Source organism: Euprymna scolopes, chromosome 27 (assembly GCF_053919585.1).
Source record: "Euprymna scolopes isolate OS-2025 chromosome 27, ASM5391958v1, whole genome shotgun sequence".
NCBI lineage: Eukaryota > Metazoa > Mollusca > Cephalopoda > Sepiida > Sepiolidae > Euprymna > Euprymna scolopes.
Genome location: NC_136508.1, coordinates 69,456,923 through 69,475,424, shown reverse-complemented (window position 1 = coordinate 69,475,424; position 18,502 = coordinate 69,456,923). Strand labels below are relative to the sequence as shown.

Sequence of the window (18,502 nt, the reverse complement as noted above, 5' to 3'; positions counted from 1 at the left end):
AACAACAAAAACTGTGTACCCATGCAAAATGGAAATTTAAACCTATAAGAAACATGCTTTTTCTCATTTTGGAACTTTTTCCATTGCACCAATTTGAGCTACCGCAACGCGTGGCAGGGTACAGCTAGTATATATATATATATATATATAATTCATTTTGTATTTCTGCCTTATACCAACGTTTAACCCTTGACGAGTTTGTTGGCGAAAGTGGCTCCTAGAGAGAGAGGGGGGAACTCCTAGGGAGAGCAAGAGAGGGGCTGGGGCTCCTTTAAGTAATTAAAACGGAAAATAAAAGGCGCTTTGGATGAGACATACATGTCTAGAAGTTATTTTTTTTTTAATAAAAGACACAACAAAGGAAATTAATACAATACGATCTTTATTCTAAAAAGTATACTGTTAACAAGAGATATCATATATATACAATGATTAATCGTTGTATTTCTTGATTATGTTGCATGGTGAAATTTTATTCCAATAAATGGCAAATTGAAATTAGATCAGATCTACCTTATTCGTGATGACGCAGCGAGCTTCACAATCTTTCTCTGATTCAAAATTATTTTCATTGCCACCGCATCCTCCATAGATGAATTTTTCACACTTCCTAGTCTTCTTGTTGTAGTAGTATCGTGGCATACTGGCCAAGCATATACCCGAGTCCTTTGGCAACGTGCATTCCTTATAGCACACCTTCTGACACTTCTCTAAAGACAGGAAGTTGTTTTTGTTTCCTCCACAGCCGCCAAAAATAAACTTTTCACATCGTCGACTCATGTTGTTAAAAGCATATCTAGAGAAACAGAACGAAATACAAAGGTTTATAAACAATAAGTATATTTACTTAAAATAAAAATTATTTTAAAATATAAGCATATATTTTTCATGTTAATTTTAAAATATAAGCATATATTTTTCATGTTAATTTTTATGCTTCGATGTTGAGAGGCAATAGATATTCATTATGCATACACACACACACACACACACACACACACACATATATATATATATATATATATATATATATATATATATATATATATATATATATATATATATATTCCAGGTTTAAAACTAAAATTAAATTCAATGGCTTTTACTTTTGGATATTCACAATAAAATATATTAAAGTTTAAAAACCATTTATATACAAGAAAGAGAGAGAATAATAATAATAATAATAATAAGAAGAAGAAGAAGAAGAAGAAGAAGAAGAAGAAGAAGAAGAAGAAGAGCCCTTATCAGGATAAAAAAAACACTTTGCAAGATGGAGGGGCGAATAATAGGACTAACTGAAATAACCGCCATGAGGAACATGAGAATTAATGACTAGACTCATTTGCATAACCGGTTTTGCCATATTTTTGGCATAATTGGGTATGATCACAACGATTTAGATGATTATATTTATAGCCAGGTGTGATAAGAACGAGTCAATCAAGTGACTGAATCACTATATAAAATATACTTTGTTTCTTTGAATTTTTGTAACATAGCTCGTCTCGTCTTGACGCGATAAGAGGACAACTACTGACACTGATCGGTTTAATACTACCATTCTTTACCTGAAATTCTTTACAATTCAAAGTTTTTTCTAACTAGATTGATACTGCTGAATTTCGTTTGTATCAAAGACATTTAATATTCGCAATTGGATAATATTCTTTTCCCTATGGTAGAAGTTTTTTCTTTGCTATCCATTTTTGTATCGTTTTTTTTTTTTTTTTTCATTACCAGAATAGCACTCCACTCAAAACCCAGCGATAATGATTAACTACATCGACTACTTGTTAACAACCAAGCATTTCCAGATTTGTGCCGACTTGGCTTGTTATTCTACATAGCGCATAAATTCAAAATGGCGTTCAATTTTACATTATTTCATATTTTTGAATATTTTTTTTATTTGCCTACTTAATATAGACAGGAACAAATATAATGCAGATCAGTAAGTAGGTTTCTTGTCTTATTGATTCAAAGTGGCGAAGGTTTAAATTAAGGCTATTCAATCAAAAAGAGGGGATGACTTTCTAAAATATCGGCGAAAAAAGTGACCCATTCTTGTAGAAAAGTGGCCAGTTGAGGGTTTTTAGCCAATTTTGTCGTATGAAGGGTCGAGCTTCAAAACGATTCCGATATCAGGAAAAGTCGAAAGTATTAGACAGACATAAAACATACATATATTAAAACAGACAGGTGAGATTTATATCATAGATTAATAATAAATAACCTTATTTTATATGGACTAAGTAGGGAATATATATATATATATATATATATATATATATATATATATATATATATATATATATATATTATTTTTAAAATTAATCCTGCTTCTAAGAACTGTATATATGCTCGTTTATTTGTTTTTCTTTGGTTTTGTTTTATTTGTGTTTTTTTATCGTCTTTGTTTGTCTTTTTTTTTCTTTTTTTTTTTTTTTTTTTGCTAACCTTATCTTGACTAAAGCTCGAATTCGTTACCCCCTCCTTATAGGCAAAATACTGTTTCACTCTTATATTCCAAGTAAACTAGCGAAAAAAAAAAGCCTTTGTAAATCAAATCCCAGAAATTTCAGAAACCTGGACTTTTTTTTTTTTCCAGACTAGAAGATACGACTTTAAAGTAATATACTTAATATCTACAATCACTATAAACTCGCTTGTATTGAATATGTGGCTTCCTTGCTATCTATAACAAACGACGGAATATAGTCTGCCTTACTTTCAATTATATATGTACCTGAAATATACAGTGATCTTAGATACGTCACTATGACTTTATGGATAGATACACAATGCTTTGTGCCTGACCTAATTGACTGTCGTTAACTACGAATTCCGATGCACCACATAGTCTTATTACGGTAGAAACACCCCTCTCTTGGGTGCTACGTATACCCAATATATTCATTTCCTCCAAGACGATTGCCATTGTCTGATTTACATGTTAAATAAATAAAAAAGAAAAAAAATGAATTTTTTTTCTCTATAACTAAATTTTACTTGACTATAAATTCTAAAAATTAATTCTACTGTATTCTACTCTAATCCCCAGGCTACTACTAACACTCATACAATACACACGCTTAATAAAGTCATTCTGTAACGCGTTATCCTATTCCTAAGCCAACATATAAATAAATTTTTTAAAAAAATTTTAATTTCTAAATTTAAAGGAAAAATATTAAACCATATCTTAACTCTTTCCAACTAATCTGCTGCAAATATAGTTGCTTCCACTGCATGAACTTTTACTCGTCCCCTCCTCCAGTAACTATGAAATAGCAATGTTCCTTAATCACTTTGAGGAGTGTAATTTCTCAGTAGACATAACATTTACATACTAACCCAGTAACATTAACTACCCACGCGAGGTCACAGAAATACCTGGATTAGGACCCAGGCGCGGGGTAAACTCTCTCGGCGCTGATGGACTCGTAGATCTTCCCAGGTCATCCGTCTAGGAGAAGGAACACTCTGAAGCTAAACATCCTTCCTAGAGCTGGTGACTCAAACAAATTACCGGTCTGCAAACCTAAACTGCTTAAGGAGTAGATAGGCACTGTCTATCGCCCGGCTTCTATACCCCTTCTTTGCCTATTAGCCAGGCATAGAGGTCGAAGCACAGGGATTCGACAGAAACACTCAGTGGTTGATCTTGTTTCCTGACTAGGGCAATAAACGCCGATTTCCCCTCTCCCGACACATCCCATCCCCCTTTAAACTGAGCAGTTGGGAGTGCTTGAACATCATAATGCCAGTACAAGTAGTTTGGGTTGACCATCGTCTAATGGGTTGAGGGTACCGGATTGACAGTTCCTCGTTGCTGTTCCCCACTGGTAGTACAGGAACCTTAACTCTTTGGTAGTGCTTAGAGCGGCTGCTCCATCAACAGTTGAATAATATCGAGATGTTTGTAGTGCCATGTCACGCATGGAAAAGGACCCTGCACTTACTTATCCCCGGTGGGTTCTCCTGAGGCCACAGTCCTAGTAGATGGAAGGTCAGCTGATGGTCTACTTGTGTTGCATGTCTGGTGTTCTGCATAACCACTTGTTTAGCATCCCTTACCTAAACTGAAACTTTAAAAAAATGACAGTACAATCTAAAATTACGCTTAAACCAGGACAAAACTCAAAGAAAATCAAATTGCCTCCTCCCGTGAGGCTTATATTTACTTACATCCGTGGGCTTAGAACTAATTTAAATGATGTTGAAGCATTTCTCCTGACAAACACCTAGGATATCTTAGCACTAAGTGAGACTAACCTACACTCTTCCATCTCCTCTAACTACTTTAACTGCCCGGATATCTCCAACTCTGCCGTAAGAACTGACAGACATATGCACGGGCTTGGAGTATATATTCGAAACACTCTCCCTCTGACTAGAGAAACAAACCTAGGATCTGACGATCAAGCCTTCATGTAACATGCAACACAACATTAGTTACTTTTATTTTCTCTACTGCTCTTCGTCGACCCAGGACTGTACCCTAATAAACAAAGTCTCTGACAGCATAGATACAGCACTTTCCCTCGACACTAGTGCACAAGTTCATGTATTTGGTGACTTCAATGTCCACCACAGTAACTGGCTTGGATTCTCTAATTACACACACGCAGCTGGTACCACAACACATAGCTTCTCTATATCTCATTCCCTATCACAGACGGTTACGTTTTCAACCCGTTTCCCTGACCAGCAAGAACAACACACATCACTTTTAGATGTGTTTCTGGCCACAGTTCCTGATGATTGTGTTACGAACACTCACGGCCCACTTTGGAATGCTGATCATGTAGTGATAAAAGTTGAAATCATCCTAAACTCTAGAGCAAAAATGAAAGAGTCATTGCTCAAAACAACAAGATATTATAAAAAGGCTGACTGGGAAGCCATCAAGGATCTCATTAGAGACGCCCCATGGAGAAATGTCTTCTCACTCCCTGTTGAACAGTGCGCAAATGAGACCACTGAATGGTTCAAAACAGCAATTGAAGCACATGTCCCCACACGGAAATTTTATAGCAAGCTCCACTCTCTCCAATGGTTTACTTCAACATGTGCAGCTGCCATCGCGCAAAGACAGAACGCGTACTACAGATTTAACCGACATAAGTCCAGTTCAAACAGACAGAGTATATAGAAGCCAGAAGTAACTGTAAGAAAGAAACAGTGATAGCTAAGAGAGAATTTACGGAAACCACTAAAAAACGCTTCGAAGCTCAGAAATTAGGAACCCGTAACTTCTGAAAAATCTACAACGGTGCAGTAAATAATGGGCAATCAACAATTCCTCCACTATCCAACAATCATGAAGTTGTTTGCGCAGCAACCGAAAAGGCTAACATGATTGCCAGTCGGTTTGCCTTCAACTCCACACTGGACCCTGCTAACCACCCTCTCCCAGACTTTCCTTTGCGGACAGACGCCATGCTAGACGATCTGAAAATCACTCCTTCTCAGGTGCATGTTATTATAAAAAATCTTGACACTGCAAAAGCATGTGAACCTGATCTCATTCCGGCTGTGCTATTAAAAAAATGCTCCGCCGAAGTAGCTCCAATCCTCTCCAAACTTTATAACAAATGCCTTAATGAATCTTGCTTTCCTGCCTGCTGGAAACCTGCTTCTGTGGTACAAGTTTTCCAGAATTCTGGCGAAAGAACTGACTCAGCAAATTACCACCCCATTAGCCTCTTCCCACTTTTTGCCAAAATATTCAAGTCCATAGTTAACCTAGCTCTAGTCCATTACCTTACTGATGCTAAACTTCTTACCGACCAACAATATGGATTTAGACAAGCCCGTTCCACAGCAGACATTCTAACTGTAATCTCCGAGCATATATACTATTCACTTAACAAAGGGGGAGAGGGTAGAGTGGTAGCTCTAGATATATCTAAATCTTTTGACAGGGTATGGCACGAAGGTCTTCTCAGGAAAAATACTTAACATAATTAAATCCTTCTTAGATAAGAGAAAAATCCAGGTTATCCTCGATGGCCGACCATCTAAACAATATGATATAAATGCGGGAGTGCCTCAGGGGTCTATCCTTGGACTTCTATTATTCCTAATATTCATAAATGACCTCACTGACAAAATTGTCTGTGAGATGGGTATATATGCTGATGACACCCCGCTCTATAACAGACACGAGGGGAAAACAAATGAACACATATCTAAAGAAATGGCAGAAACACTAGAGAATGACCTCCAATCTGTAGTGAAATGGGGACAAAAATGGATGGTTACATTCAATGCTGCCAAGACTAAACTTGTTTCCTTCATTAACTACAAGAAACCTTCTATACCACCAATAGCAATAACCAAAAGACTCTTTATCTGAAAATACATCTTTTAAACTCCTCGGCCTAACGCTCACAGGAAACATGAGTTGGAACAGATACATTGAGAGCATTGGCAGGACCGCTGCAAGAAAGGTAGGTTCTCTTTACCGTGCTAGAAAGCTACTGACGCCTAAAAGTATCCTGTACCTCTATAAGGCCACCATTCCCCCATGTATGGAGTATTGTTGTCATATTTGGGCCGGTGCATCTGCTACTAGTCTCCCACTCCTAGACAAGGTTCAAAAGAGAGTCGCCAATCTAATAGGTCCTGAACTATCATTCAAGCTTCAGCCTCTGTCTCATCGACGCAATGTAGCATCCTTCCGCCTGTTCTACAAGTACTTTAACGGTAAATGTTCTGACGAGCTACAAACACTTGTACCCCCTCTAAGTAAATACTCCCGGCAAACCCGACAAGCAGTACAATTCCACTCCTTCACAGTAGAGATCCCTAGATGTAAGAGAGCCTTCTACTCCAGTATTTTTTTCCCCAGAACCGCTAGACTTTGGAACTCCCTGCCGGGTTCCTGCTTCCCCAACTGTACTGACATGCAGAAGTACAAGTGTAACGTGAACCGACATCTTGCTGCCCAACTCCCCACCTAGTACCCCTGTAGCCTGTGTTCCTAATAGTAGCCCCCTACATCAAAGTGGCAATGTGCCTTGTTTGGGGTGAAAATGTAATAAAATAATATATATATATATATATATATATATATATATATATATATATATATATATATGAACTCGTTTTTATTATTATTTAAAAAATATATAACAATACAAAGTTTGGTTAAAAAGATGTTTCTTTGTTATTTGTTTTTTGGGAGTTTGTTTTTGTTTTGTTTTTTTCGTGATATTTGTTTACAGAACCAATGTGTGTGAAGGGCATTCCACGAAGCAGCAACTTTATAGCAACCTACCTGCCATATCTAATGCTATCAGGGACAGACGCCTACAACTTGCCGGTCACTCTTTGAGGATCAAGCATGAATTGGTGAGTGATGTATTGCTATGGGGTCCACGACCGTGACCATCGTCATAGATGGCCTGTCAGCTGAAAAATGACGTCATCGCCATAGGTCCTAGTAAGCAAGATGTGGAACACAGACTGTCGATAATGAGCAGACATTTTTTTTACAGAAAGCGTTAGAAAACTTCAAAATTGAATTAAAAAAGATAAACATGATACTTTGTACCGAAACTCATCCAATATTAATAATAAAAATATTAATAATAAAAAACGAATTGAAATGGAGAAACGTTGTTAAAAAGTTTAAAAAGAAAAGGAATGCGATTTAATTTGTTTGAAACTGAAGTTTATTCAATAGAAATAAATAAAAATGAACAATAAATATTTTTTAAATCAAAAAACAATATTTTAAAAATCAAAACTGAAAAACAAATGATAAATTAGTTTAACTGAAATACGAACAATAAATTAGTTTAACTGAAAAACGAACAATAAATGGGTTTAACTGAATAACGAACATAAAATTAGTTTAACTGAATAACGAACATAAAATCAGTTTAACTGAAAAACGAACAATCAGTTTAACTGAATAACAAACAATAAGTTAAAAATTAAATTCAAACAAATGTTAGTATAAACAAAGTTACTAAGGCAGAAATATTTCAAACATTGAATATTAAAACTTTTCAAAAATCTGTTGTAGAATTTAATTAAAAGTTTGAATTTTTCTTTTTCTGATATTTTTTTTACTAATATTGCGACAAAAATTGTTTATAAGGGAATTCGATGAGCTCCATATCAGCATTTTTTCAATTTGCAGAAAAGTGTGACCCTCATCACAAGAGTCAACATGAAATGATCGATTTTGATCAGCCAAAATATTTAAAGTTATGTACATGGCTAATTTTCTCTGATGAATGTAAAAAAGAATCGCATTTTGTAAGTTTGTTTATAACTATATAATTGTATAAGACAAAATTATTAGTTATATCATTTGGGTATAGCAGAGAACCTCTGTTAATACCCTGAAAGTAGCTGTTTAATTCAGCTATTTCTTCAACAGCCTCTCTCCCGGATATTAAATTTCTGCAGGTATTGCATTTCAGTTTTTTTTTAAACTGCATGACAGCAATAACCTGCTAAGTATAATATAACAGGAAGTACTTCCTTGCATTGATTAACATCATCTTCTGTTACATCTATGTTAAATTTATAAACATGTAACTCTTGCTCCCTTGTCATTTCATTCCAGTTAGTTTCTTTTAAATTTTTCAATTCGATAGTTCTATTATTAATTGGTAAGCTCAATTTTAAAACTGACAACATTCTGAGGTTTATTTTTACATCCATACACCTCACGTATCGATATATTATACTGATCTCCACTAACTTGTCGATGCTGGCCAAACCTTGCTTCAAGGTTATCTGTCTGAAACTTTCCTGGTAATATATACACCATGTTCAGTACGTTTATACAATATTTAGTCAATTATAAAATTGGGGAAGTTGTATGGTGCAAAGCAGTATATGTTTCCTTTGTTAACGTACCAGTTCTTCCAGGAATGCTATTCCAAGTTTCTAACCAGTCACAGAACACATTTAGGAAACTATAATTATCACTATTTAATATAAGTGGATTAGCATATTTATTACGAAGTCGACAACCTTTATATGGTGTTTTCACATTCAGTATTGTCCACTAAATATAAAATATTTGAATGTATTCTGCGATTTCTGCATAATTTGGTAAGCATTCCTGTTTTCCTAAGGTTAGCAAACCTTGAATAGTATATTCGTTGAAAATTTGCAAAACCAAATTAACATTTTGCCTTTCAAAAGTAGTCGGAGAAAGAGCTTTTGAAGTCAACTTATAGCAATATTTCACAAGTGATTGAGATTCTTGGACATAAAGTTTATGTAAACTAGAAAATGGAGCACTTTGGATGTTATCTAATTCATGATTTCCATTATAACAAAACTTTGGGAACATCATGCATTTAAGTTCATCTTTTTGGCCAAGCCAATTGTTTCTGATACATTTTAATATATGCACTGAGTCAAATAAGAAGAAAAGAGGGCTAGACGTTCTAACTGGATGGGGATATACAATTGAAAGCTTTGATGGGCTACAAAAGAAAGACAGGTTTTTATTTATTGCATTATTATCTGTTATAACGGATAATAACTTAAACCCTATATCTTCTTAGCCTATTATTATACGTTTAATTATGTCAAATAAGTTCTCAGCTAGAAGACATTTAGTTGGCATAACATGCACAACATCCTTATGTTGTGAGAATACACTGCTAAGCATAAAAGCAAATGCACTTGTGGCAGGTTCATTGCTGTTGTTAGCTAAACCAACAATATTACCACCTTTATAATAAAGATAAGATTTGAGATGTATTTCATTAACAAGTAAAGATACTGTGGTGTCATTCTGCATTAGTAACTTGAACTTACTTTTAATATACATGAGTAAATTGTTATCGTGTTTCTCAATGAAAGGTTTCATAGAAGTTGATAAGGTTAATCTTCGAATGGTTGAATAGCATGGTAAAATTACATTTTTAATGTCTCTTAACAGTCTGTACCCTCTATGGGTAGCAGTTATATAATAAGGAAGAAAAAACCATCATTTCACTCGCATAACTAACCTTATTCATTGTCATTATATTAATTTGTTTATATATGAACTTAATGGCATTAAAATATTTAAATGATTTATCTTGCACTAATAGCAAAAATGATAGGATTAATTTTAATAAAGAACTTATATTAGAAGTTTTCATTTCCTGTTCTTCGATGTCCATTTTTTTCATGTTTTCATCAAAATCTGCAGAGTATTTTCCTTTGTTACATGTTTAGGAATTCTATACTCCCCTATAGCACTCATTTCCACATCACTACAGAATACTCTAACGGCCAAGTCCGGTTCAATCACCATAGACATTTTTTTATTTTTGGACATAGCCATCTCTTTATATGGTATTGTCTTGCTTAATAGAAGTCCAATAATTTTTATCTATAAACGTTAATTTTTTTTCTAAATTATCAATATTATGGAAAGTTTTACGTTTCCGTAACTCTAACTCGTCAGCAACACTTTCACATAATGCACGCTTAAGAGCAGAATTTTCTAAACGCATTTTCTTTGTGGTAGGAGACTCTCTAAAAGTGGTTGATGACGATAAATAGGCGGGACAGTTTGGTAATATTCGAGGAATAGCACAATCCTTCAGATAGGGATTTTTTTAATTTAACACTAATTGTCTTTCCAGTACTTTCATGAAAGGTCGAAAATGAAGTTCACATACCTAAAGAAATAATTGAAAAGAAAATCGTACCATGTTTGGCTTTATAAAAAAAAAAATTACATGACAAAAAACGATAAAATAAAACAATAAGGTAAATGTGCAGAATTAGTCCACCCTCGAAAAATCCTTTTAAAGGTTTTCGGGGGTGCTGAAAACGAAAATAACGTTTAAAATTACGGCAATCTAGTAGTTTCCAATATATAAAGAGATATTAGTTTAAAAAAGGGGGGATAATTTAACCTAAAACGACCACCCACTTTCTGGCCAATTTTTTTTTTTTTACATGAGCAACGAGCAATTTTTTTTTAAATTACATTTTCCCCTCAAACAAGGCGAAGTGCCTCTTTGATGTAGGAATGAACACAACTAAACGTAAAATGAGCACCTACAGTTGACCCCTTCTCCCCGACAAAAATTCTGTTTACGCTTTTTGAAAGGGGGTGCTCATTTTACGTTAAACTGTGTTCATTGTACGTTGACTCCCAACCGCCAACATAAAGGTGGCCATACTCATTTTTCTTCGCTTTTATTTGTAAAAAAGAAAGCGCCCTAAAAAAACGATGGCCATAAAGTGGGTGTTCATTTTATGTTAAATTTTTATAGAAAAGTGATCCCCCATTTTTTAAAACAAACATTTCTTCATATCTTGGAAACTACTCGTTTGCCGTAATTTTAAACGTTATTTTCGTTTACAAAGCCACTAGCAGTATCAGAATTTTGGGGGAATTCTTGACAACCCTAACACAAAACTGCAAATAACATACAAAACTCGTAATTTCTCCGTTTAAAGTGGGTTGTTTATTTTCTTTATGGAATATACTTCCAAAATAAACTATCAAAATTGTTTAAAAAATAATAGAAATATTATTTTTTTTTAATTGCCGGCATTTTGTAAACACTTTTTTTAAATAAAAGTAATATTTCTATTATTTTTTTAACAATTTTAGTAGTTTATTTTGGAAGTATATTCTCCAAAGTTCTGACACCTACATGGTCACGACATTTACCACAAATAATTATTAATAAGCTTTTGGGATAACAAAAACGGCCATAAACTTTTTTAAAAAGTTTAATCTATTTCACGCTGATATAAATATTGCACAGTAAAAAAGTTGAACTAAAAAGATAAATGATTTACGATATCGCTTTTATTAAATTGTTAGGTGAAAGTACATATTTTCACCATACTTCCCATTTTAAATAAGTTTCTAAATAATAATTTATTATTTAAGCACATAACTTAAATTACATTTAAAATTAATTTTTATATACATACTTTCATTTTTATTTTAAAATATGTTATAAAAAATAAATAAATAAAAATGAAAAGGGCGCGTTTTTTTGGTTTTTTTTTTGTTGCTTTTTTAATATCTCAAACATTTTAACACTTACTCTGCTATATTTAGATGGAGTAAAATTCTATCTTTTTATTGCATTAATCCACTGGTAAATTATTTCCTTTTGGGGGGGAAATGAAAACACGGTAACTTTTGGTCCATTTTCATAGTTACCTCGGCATTTTGAAACTTTACATCTCGACGGCATGTTTAAATTTATTTAACCCTCAAAAACGCACAAGCAAAGGACGACCTAGATCCACATACATCCAGAAGATAGTACACGACGCCAACTATGAACCTGAAGATCTGAGGCAGCTGATGGAAGGCAGGAAATTCTGGAGAGGAAGAGTCACATTAGTCCGGGCAAGAAACTGATGATGATGATGATGATGATGAGGAGGAGGAGGAGGAGGAGGAGGAGGAGGAGGAGCGCTTTATGTAGGAGGATATCGACACCTACCTGGAAGAACTGAAAAACTTAATGTCGTCAACCGTCCTGACGGATATATACTGAAGTATTATTTGGTATTGAAGTTAAGCAACATTGAGTCATGTTAATACCAGATGGGTGATAATTTGAGAATACTAGGCGCTTTATGTACGAGGATGTCGACACCTGCTTGTAAGAACTGATAAAAATTAATGTCGTCTCTTGGCGGGTATAAACTGAAGTATGATAGCATGGCTCGACCTAACCAGCGCCAGATAGGTGACCATTTGGGGAATACCAAGCACTGTATGTAGGGGGACGTCGGCATCTGCCTGCAAGAAATTAATCTGGTCATCTCATCTGACCGGGATATACATGCTAACTGAGGACCGCTTTGATATTCTGGTGAAACTTCTTCCTTTGGAATAAGCTGAATGAACACAGCTTTGGTTTTAATAACATTTATATGCAGATCATATGTAACATAGAATAATTTGGGCCAATTTTAAGATAAAAATTGAAATATTTTTTTTTCGAATTTGCTTTAAACTAATTATTAGGCATCCGTAACTCATATCTGACAATGTTAACAATACGAAAGATCATCACAACATTGTGAATCCAAAACATTATTAATCGATGAATGAGTTGAGGAGTTTTTGGGATACTCGCGTTGATACATCGATTCTCGTTGGATCACCGAGTTTAAGCGATGTAGAACCTGGGAATACTAGGCGCTGTATGTAGGAGGACATTGGTACTTTTGGCGGCTCCTGCATCCCACCTGGCCTCCAGCTGTCTCGATCTTGTCCTGCCGCTGGATCAGGTTGTTTGGGACGATAGTGAGGCTGCCTCTGTGCAAACCCGCTTTATTTGAAACAAACCATCAGCATCAATCATCCAGCATCCCTCTTGCATATTATACTATGAGGGCCGAAAAACATTGCTCCATGTTTTGCAAGTACTTTCGACTGAAATTAAACTATAAATTCCACTTAGTTTAAACTCAGCAGACATTTAAAAAATAACTCGATGCCGACTGGGAGAATGCAGTCAAATGTACTCGCAAAAAAAAATTGAACAAAAACGCACATAGGGATACTGTATACATCCGTTTAACAAAAACACAAGACCGATCATAAGAAGAGCAGAAAAAAAACTAAAAGAAAAGAATAATTAAACAGAGATAGTACTACTGTATAATATTTTTGTTTGATTTTTTATATATATATATATATATATATATATATATATATATATATATATATATATATATAGAGAGAGAGAGAGAGAGAGAGAGAGAGAGAGAGAGAGATACTAGCATGGGTGCCCGGCGTTGCTCGGGTGTTTGGAGATGTGTGTTGAGCAAAATATAAAAGTAGTAGTAGGTAGGCAGGCTCGAACCCGTATCGCGAAGAAGAAAAAGAACGGGAAAAAGTGACACCTTTGCTGTTACGACCACCGCCAAACCGAAAGTGACGTAGGTTTAAATTAAGGCGAGACAATCAAAAAGAGGGGATGATTTTCGAAAATATTCGTGAAAAAAGCGACCCCTCTCTGTAGAAAAGTGTCCAGTTAAAGGTGAAGAAATTAATGTTTTTAGTAAATGTTTCGGTATTTGTCGTCTGAAGGGTCGACCTTCAAAACGATGCTAAGAGATGTATGCGAAATTACAATGTTTAAACATTGTCTAAACGCATAAGCTGTATTTGTTTCCACAAAGAGCATTGCTTTATACGAAAGCGGCAGTTTGTTATTTCACTCACCAATATGCTCAACCCATGATAGGGAGTATTTATAGCGATTCACTCACAGACTGTTTCGATGTATCACAGCTCTTCAGAGTGGTTGAAAAACTCATTAAAACAAGAATTTAGATTAGATTAGATTTTAGAGAGGATTCTAAGCTTAGATTAGATTTTTATAGAGGATTCTTAGATTAGATTAGATTTTGCAGAGGATTCTAAGATCTTGAGTAAAATCTAAACGAACATTAGTTTAAACATTAATGTCAACACAATAAATTACTTATTACTTGTCACTGTGCTTTCCAGATTTTAAAGAAAATGGAAAGTAAGATAACTGTTAGCAAACAGGTGAAGACCAGTTTTACGAAGATCATTGTAACCGATGTGTGTTATTTTAGCAGCCAGGCTTTGTCCTCGAGGATTTCTGTGTTCCCACTTTAAACTGACTCCGTGCATATTCTTCACTTACTGGAGGTGTATAAGAGATAACAAACCTACCTTTCGATATAAGCCATGCAACGTCCCGTGGCAATTTCTTGGCTGCAAATGTCTGTTAAAAGAAAAGAAAAAGATATTTTTAATACCTTTCTATATAAAGATTAGGATATGGGTCGGCTTTAATCTTTATCTTTATATATGTTATGTTATTAGCTTGCAGAAAATCCCGAGGAACCAATTCATGGCCGATTATCGATATGTATGTTACTAGAAATTTCGATAACAGAAATATGTAATCGAAGCGAAAAGGGTATTTTAAGTTAAGAAAATATTTAACTTAAAATAGTTCACAGAAATGTTTACTTGGGGAAAATAAATTTGATAATTAAAAATAAACACAGATGACTACATAGCCACTCAGTTTAACTCAACAGACATTTAAAAAAAAAAAAAATAACGCTCGTTAACGACTGGGATAATTCAGTCGAAAGTACTCGAAAAAAATGGAACAAACCGACACATAAGAATATGTTTAACAAAAACACAAGAACGGTTATGAGAAAAGCAGAAAAAACTAAAAGAAAAGAATAATTAAACAGAGATATTACGTGTTGTATAATTACTTAACACTCACACACACACATAAACACACACACACACACACACACACATACATACATACATACATACATACATACATATATATATATATATATATATATATATATATATATATATATATATATATAGTAATTCGTCTCCATTGTATAATTATCATAACGATAAATTTATTTTAGTCGTTTGCCATATGTTTTTTCTTTTCTTTCTTTTTTTTCTTTCCGATAGTTGGATTTTATTTTAGTCGTTCGCCCGTTTAAATTCGTTTTGCTATAGAAAAAAAAACTCTATTCAGCTTTGAAAAGTGAGGGCGAAACCCGGTCGACTGACTCTACATCCTTATTTATTATTATTTTTTTTTTCAACCTCTATTAAAAGTTTTCCCTCCGTCTTTCTTTTTACCAGAGATACAAAAAAAACAGTATTTTTTTAACAGTTATGATATATATATATATATATATATATATATATGATATAAAAACTACGTCTGTCTGTTTGTCTATTTCCATATATTCAAACTTTATCTCCTCCGAAACTAAAAGTCGCACAGCGGTGCTAGGAACCTCAAATGATTGGATGTTTTACGGACCGTCCTTTTATAGGTCTTTAGCAGGTTAAAATAGTTTTAAGTGGTCAAAAATTGGTCAAAATTGAAAAAACCGTAATACATTTTGTACATTCATCTTAGTTTATTTTAAATTTTTAATCAGTTCGCATGAGTATCACGTTAGTATAGTGGTAACGTCACCATCTTTGAATGCTACAGTTTCGATTTCGATTCTAACTAATAGCACCAATATACGCCTTTTTACTTTTGATACTACGACTCTATAATAATATATACGAAATATGGACAAATTAAAATATCATATTTTACGACCGAGCAAAAACACCCCCATGCTAGTATATATATATATATATATATATATATATATATATATATATATATATATATATATATATATATGTACTACGTATCCGTGTGTGTGCGTGTCTGTACATTTCCCTACCAAATAACTCTGTCAATTTTCGGTCAAGAAACTCGAGATTTGACATAAGAGGTATTGAGATTTGAAAAAAAATTTTTTAAAGGTTTTCGGCCAGAAATTTGTCTGTCAAGAGGTCAACGTTCAACGATTTTACCCTTGAAAATTCTACTACCAAACTCCTCCGCCAATTTGGGGTCTAAAAACTTGAAATTTTAAATGTAGATTGCTTGGACATGGATCAAACTTTTATTTTGATTTGAGCTCAAAACAATAAATGCTAAGGGGTCAAAATTGAAGTCAAAATTTTAAAAATTTTGACTTCCACTAAATTACTCAGCCAATTTCTGGTGTAAACATTTGAAATTTTACACAAAGGGTATTCAGAGTTAGGGCAAGCTTTTTAATCGGTTTTGGTCTAAAATTTGAGTTGCGAAGGGGTCAACGTTCAAAAGATTTTACCTGTGCGGTGTCTAGCAAACCACTCAGCCAATTTTGGGTTTAAACATTTGAAATTTATACATAACAGGCATTCAGACATGCGGCAACCATTTTAATCAGTTTTGGGGCGAAAAGTTTTCTGCCAAAAGGTCAAACTTGAAAGAGTTGACCTTTGCAGATTCTACTAAATTCCACTGCCAACTTTGGGACTAAAAACTTGAAAATTTAGATGTAGGTAACTTGGACATGGGTTTTGATTTGAGACCAAAATAATAAATGTTAAGGAGTCAAAATTATAGTCAAAGTTGAAAAAGAAATACCTCTGCAGTCTCTACGAAATTACTCAGACAAATTTTGGTCTAAACATTTGAAATCTTACATAAAGTGCATTCACCCTTAGGGCAAGTTATGAACAATACATAGGGCCCAAGCAAAGCTGGCTGAACTGCTTATATATATATATATATATATATATATATATATATATATATATATATATATATATTTTTTTTTTTTTTTTTTTAATTACATTTTCACCCCAAACAAGGCACATTGCCACTTTGATGTAGGGGGCTACTATCAGGGGCAGCAACTACTGAGGCACTATGTTGGGATTTGGGCAGCAAGATATCGGTTCACATTACACTTGAACTTCTGCATGTCACTACAGTTGGGGAAGTAGGAACCTGGAATGGAATTCCAGAGTCTAGCGGTTCTGGAGAAGAAACTACTGGAGTAGAAATATCTTTTACATCTCGGGATCTCTACTGCGTGGGGGTGGGATGTAGCTGCCTGTCGGGTTTGTCGAGGGTGTCTATATCGTGGGGGCACAAGTGTCTGCAGTTCATAAGAGCATTCACCTTTAAAATACTTGTAGAACAGGCAGAGGGATGCAACGTTTCGTCGATGGGACAGAGGCTGAAGCTTAGATGCCAGTTCAGGGCCTATCAGATTGGCGACTCTCTTTTGAATCTTGCCAAGGAGCGAGAGACTAGCAGCAAATACACCAGCCCAAATGTGACAGCAATACTCCATACATGGGCGAATAGTGGCCTTATAGAGGTACAGGATACTTTCAGGTGTCAGTAGTTTTCTAGCACGGTAGAGTGAGCCTACCTTCTTTGCAGCGGCCCTGGCAATGCTCTCAATGTATCTATTCCAACTCATGTTTCCTGTGAACGTTAGGCCAAGCAGTTTGAAAGATGTACTCTCAGATAGGGAGTCACTGGCCATTGCTATTGGTGGCAGAGAAAGTTTCTTGTAATTATTAAAGGAAACCAGTTTAGTCTTGGCAGCATTGAATGTGACCATCCATTTTTATCCCCATTCCACTACAGATTGGAGGTCATCCTCTAGTGCTTTTGCCATTTCTTTAGTTATGTATTCATTTGTTTTCCTGTCATGCCTGTTATAGAGTGTGGTGTCCAGCATATATACCCATCTCAGAGGCAGTTTTGTCGGGGAGGTCATTAATAAATATTAGGAACAATAGCGGTCCAAGGATAGACCCCTGAGGCACTCCCGCATTTATATCATATTTTTTAGATGTACGACCGTCGAGGACAACCTGGATTTTTCTCTTATCTAAGAAGGATTTAATTATGTTAAGTATTCTACCAGTGATACCGTATGATCTAATTTTCCTGAGGAGACCCTCATGCCATACCCTGTCAAAAGCCTTAGATATATCTAGAGCTACCGCTCTGCCCTCCCCCGCTTTGTCCAGTGAATGGTTTATACGTTCAGAGATTACAGTGAGGATGTTTGCTGTGGAACGGGCTTGTCTAAATCCATATTGTTTGTCAGTCAGAAGTTTAGCATCTGTAAGGTGACGGACTAGAGCATG

The 18,502-nt window shown here is 34.8% G+C and overlaps 1 protein-coding gene across 1 annotated transcript in view; it reads right to left on the bottom strand.

Annotated features, from left to right (window-relative positions):
* Nucleotides 1–364: 364 nt before the first annotated feature.
* Nucleotides 365–18,502, bottom strand: part of LOC145248903 (BPTI/Kunitz domain-containing protein-like) — a 42,965-nt gene continuing 24,827 nt past the window's right edge. The window contains exons 3-4 of the mRNA XM_080110684.1: nt 14,672–14,723; nt 365–796 (exon numbers count right to left, since the gene is read on the bottom strand). Coding sequence (XP_079966810.1) covers nt 499–796; nt 14,672–14,723 — 350 coding nt within the window. The 3' untranslated portion in view covers nt 365–498. The remainder of the gene's footprint in view (nt 797–14,671; nt 14,724–18,502) is intronic.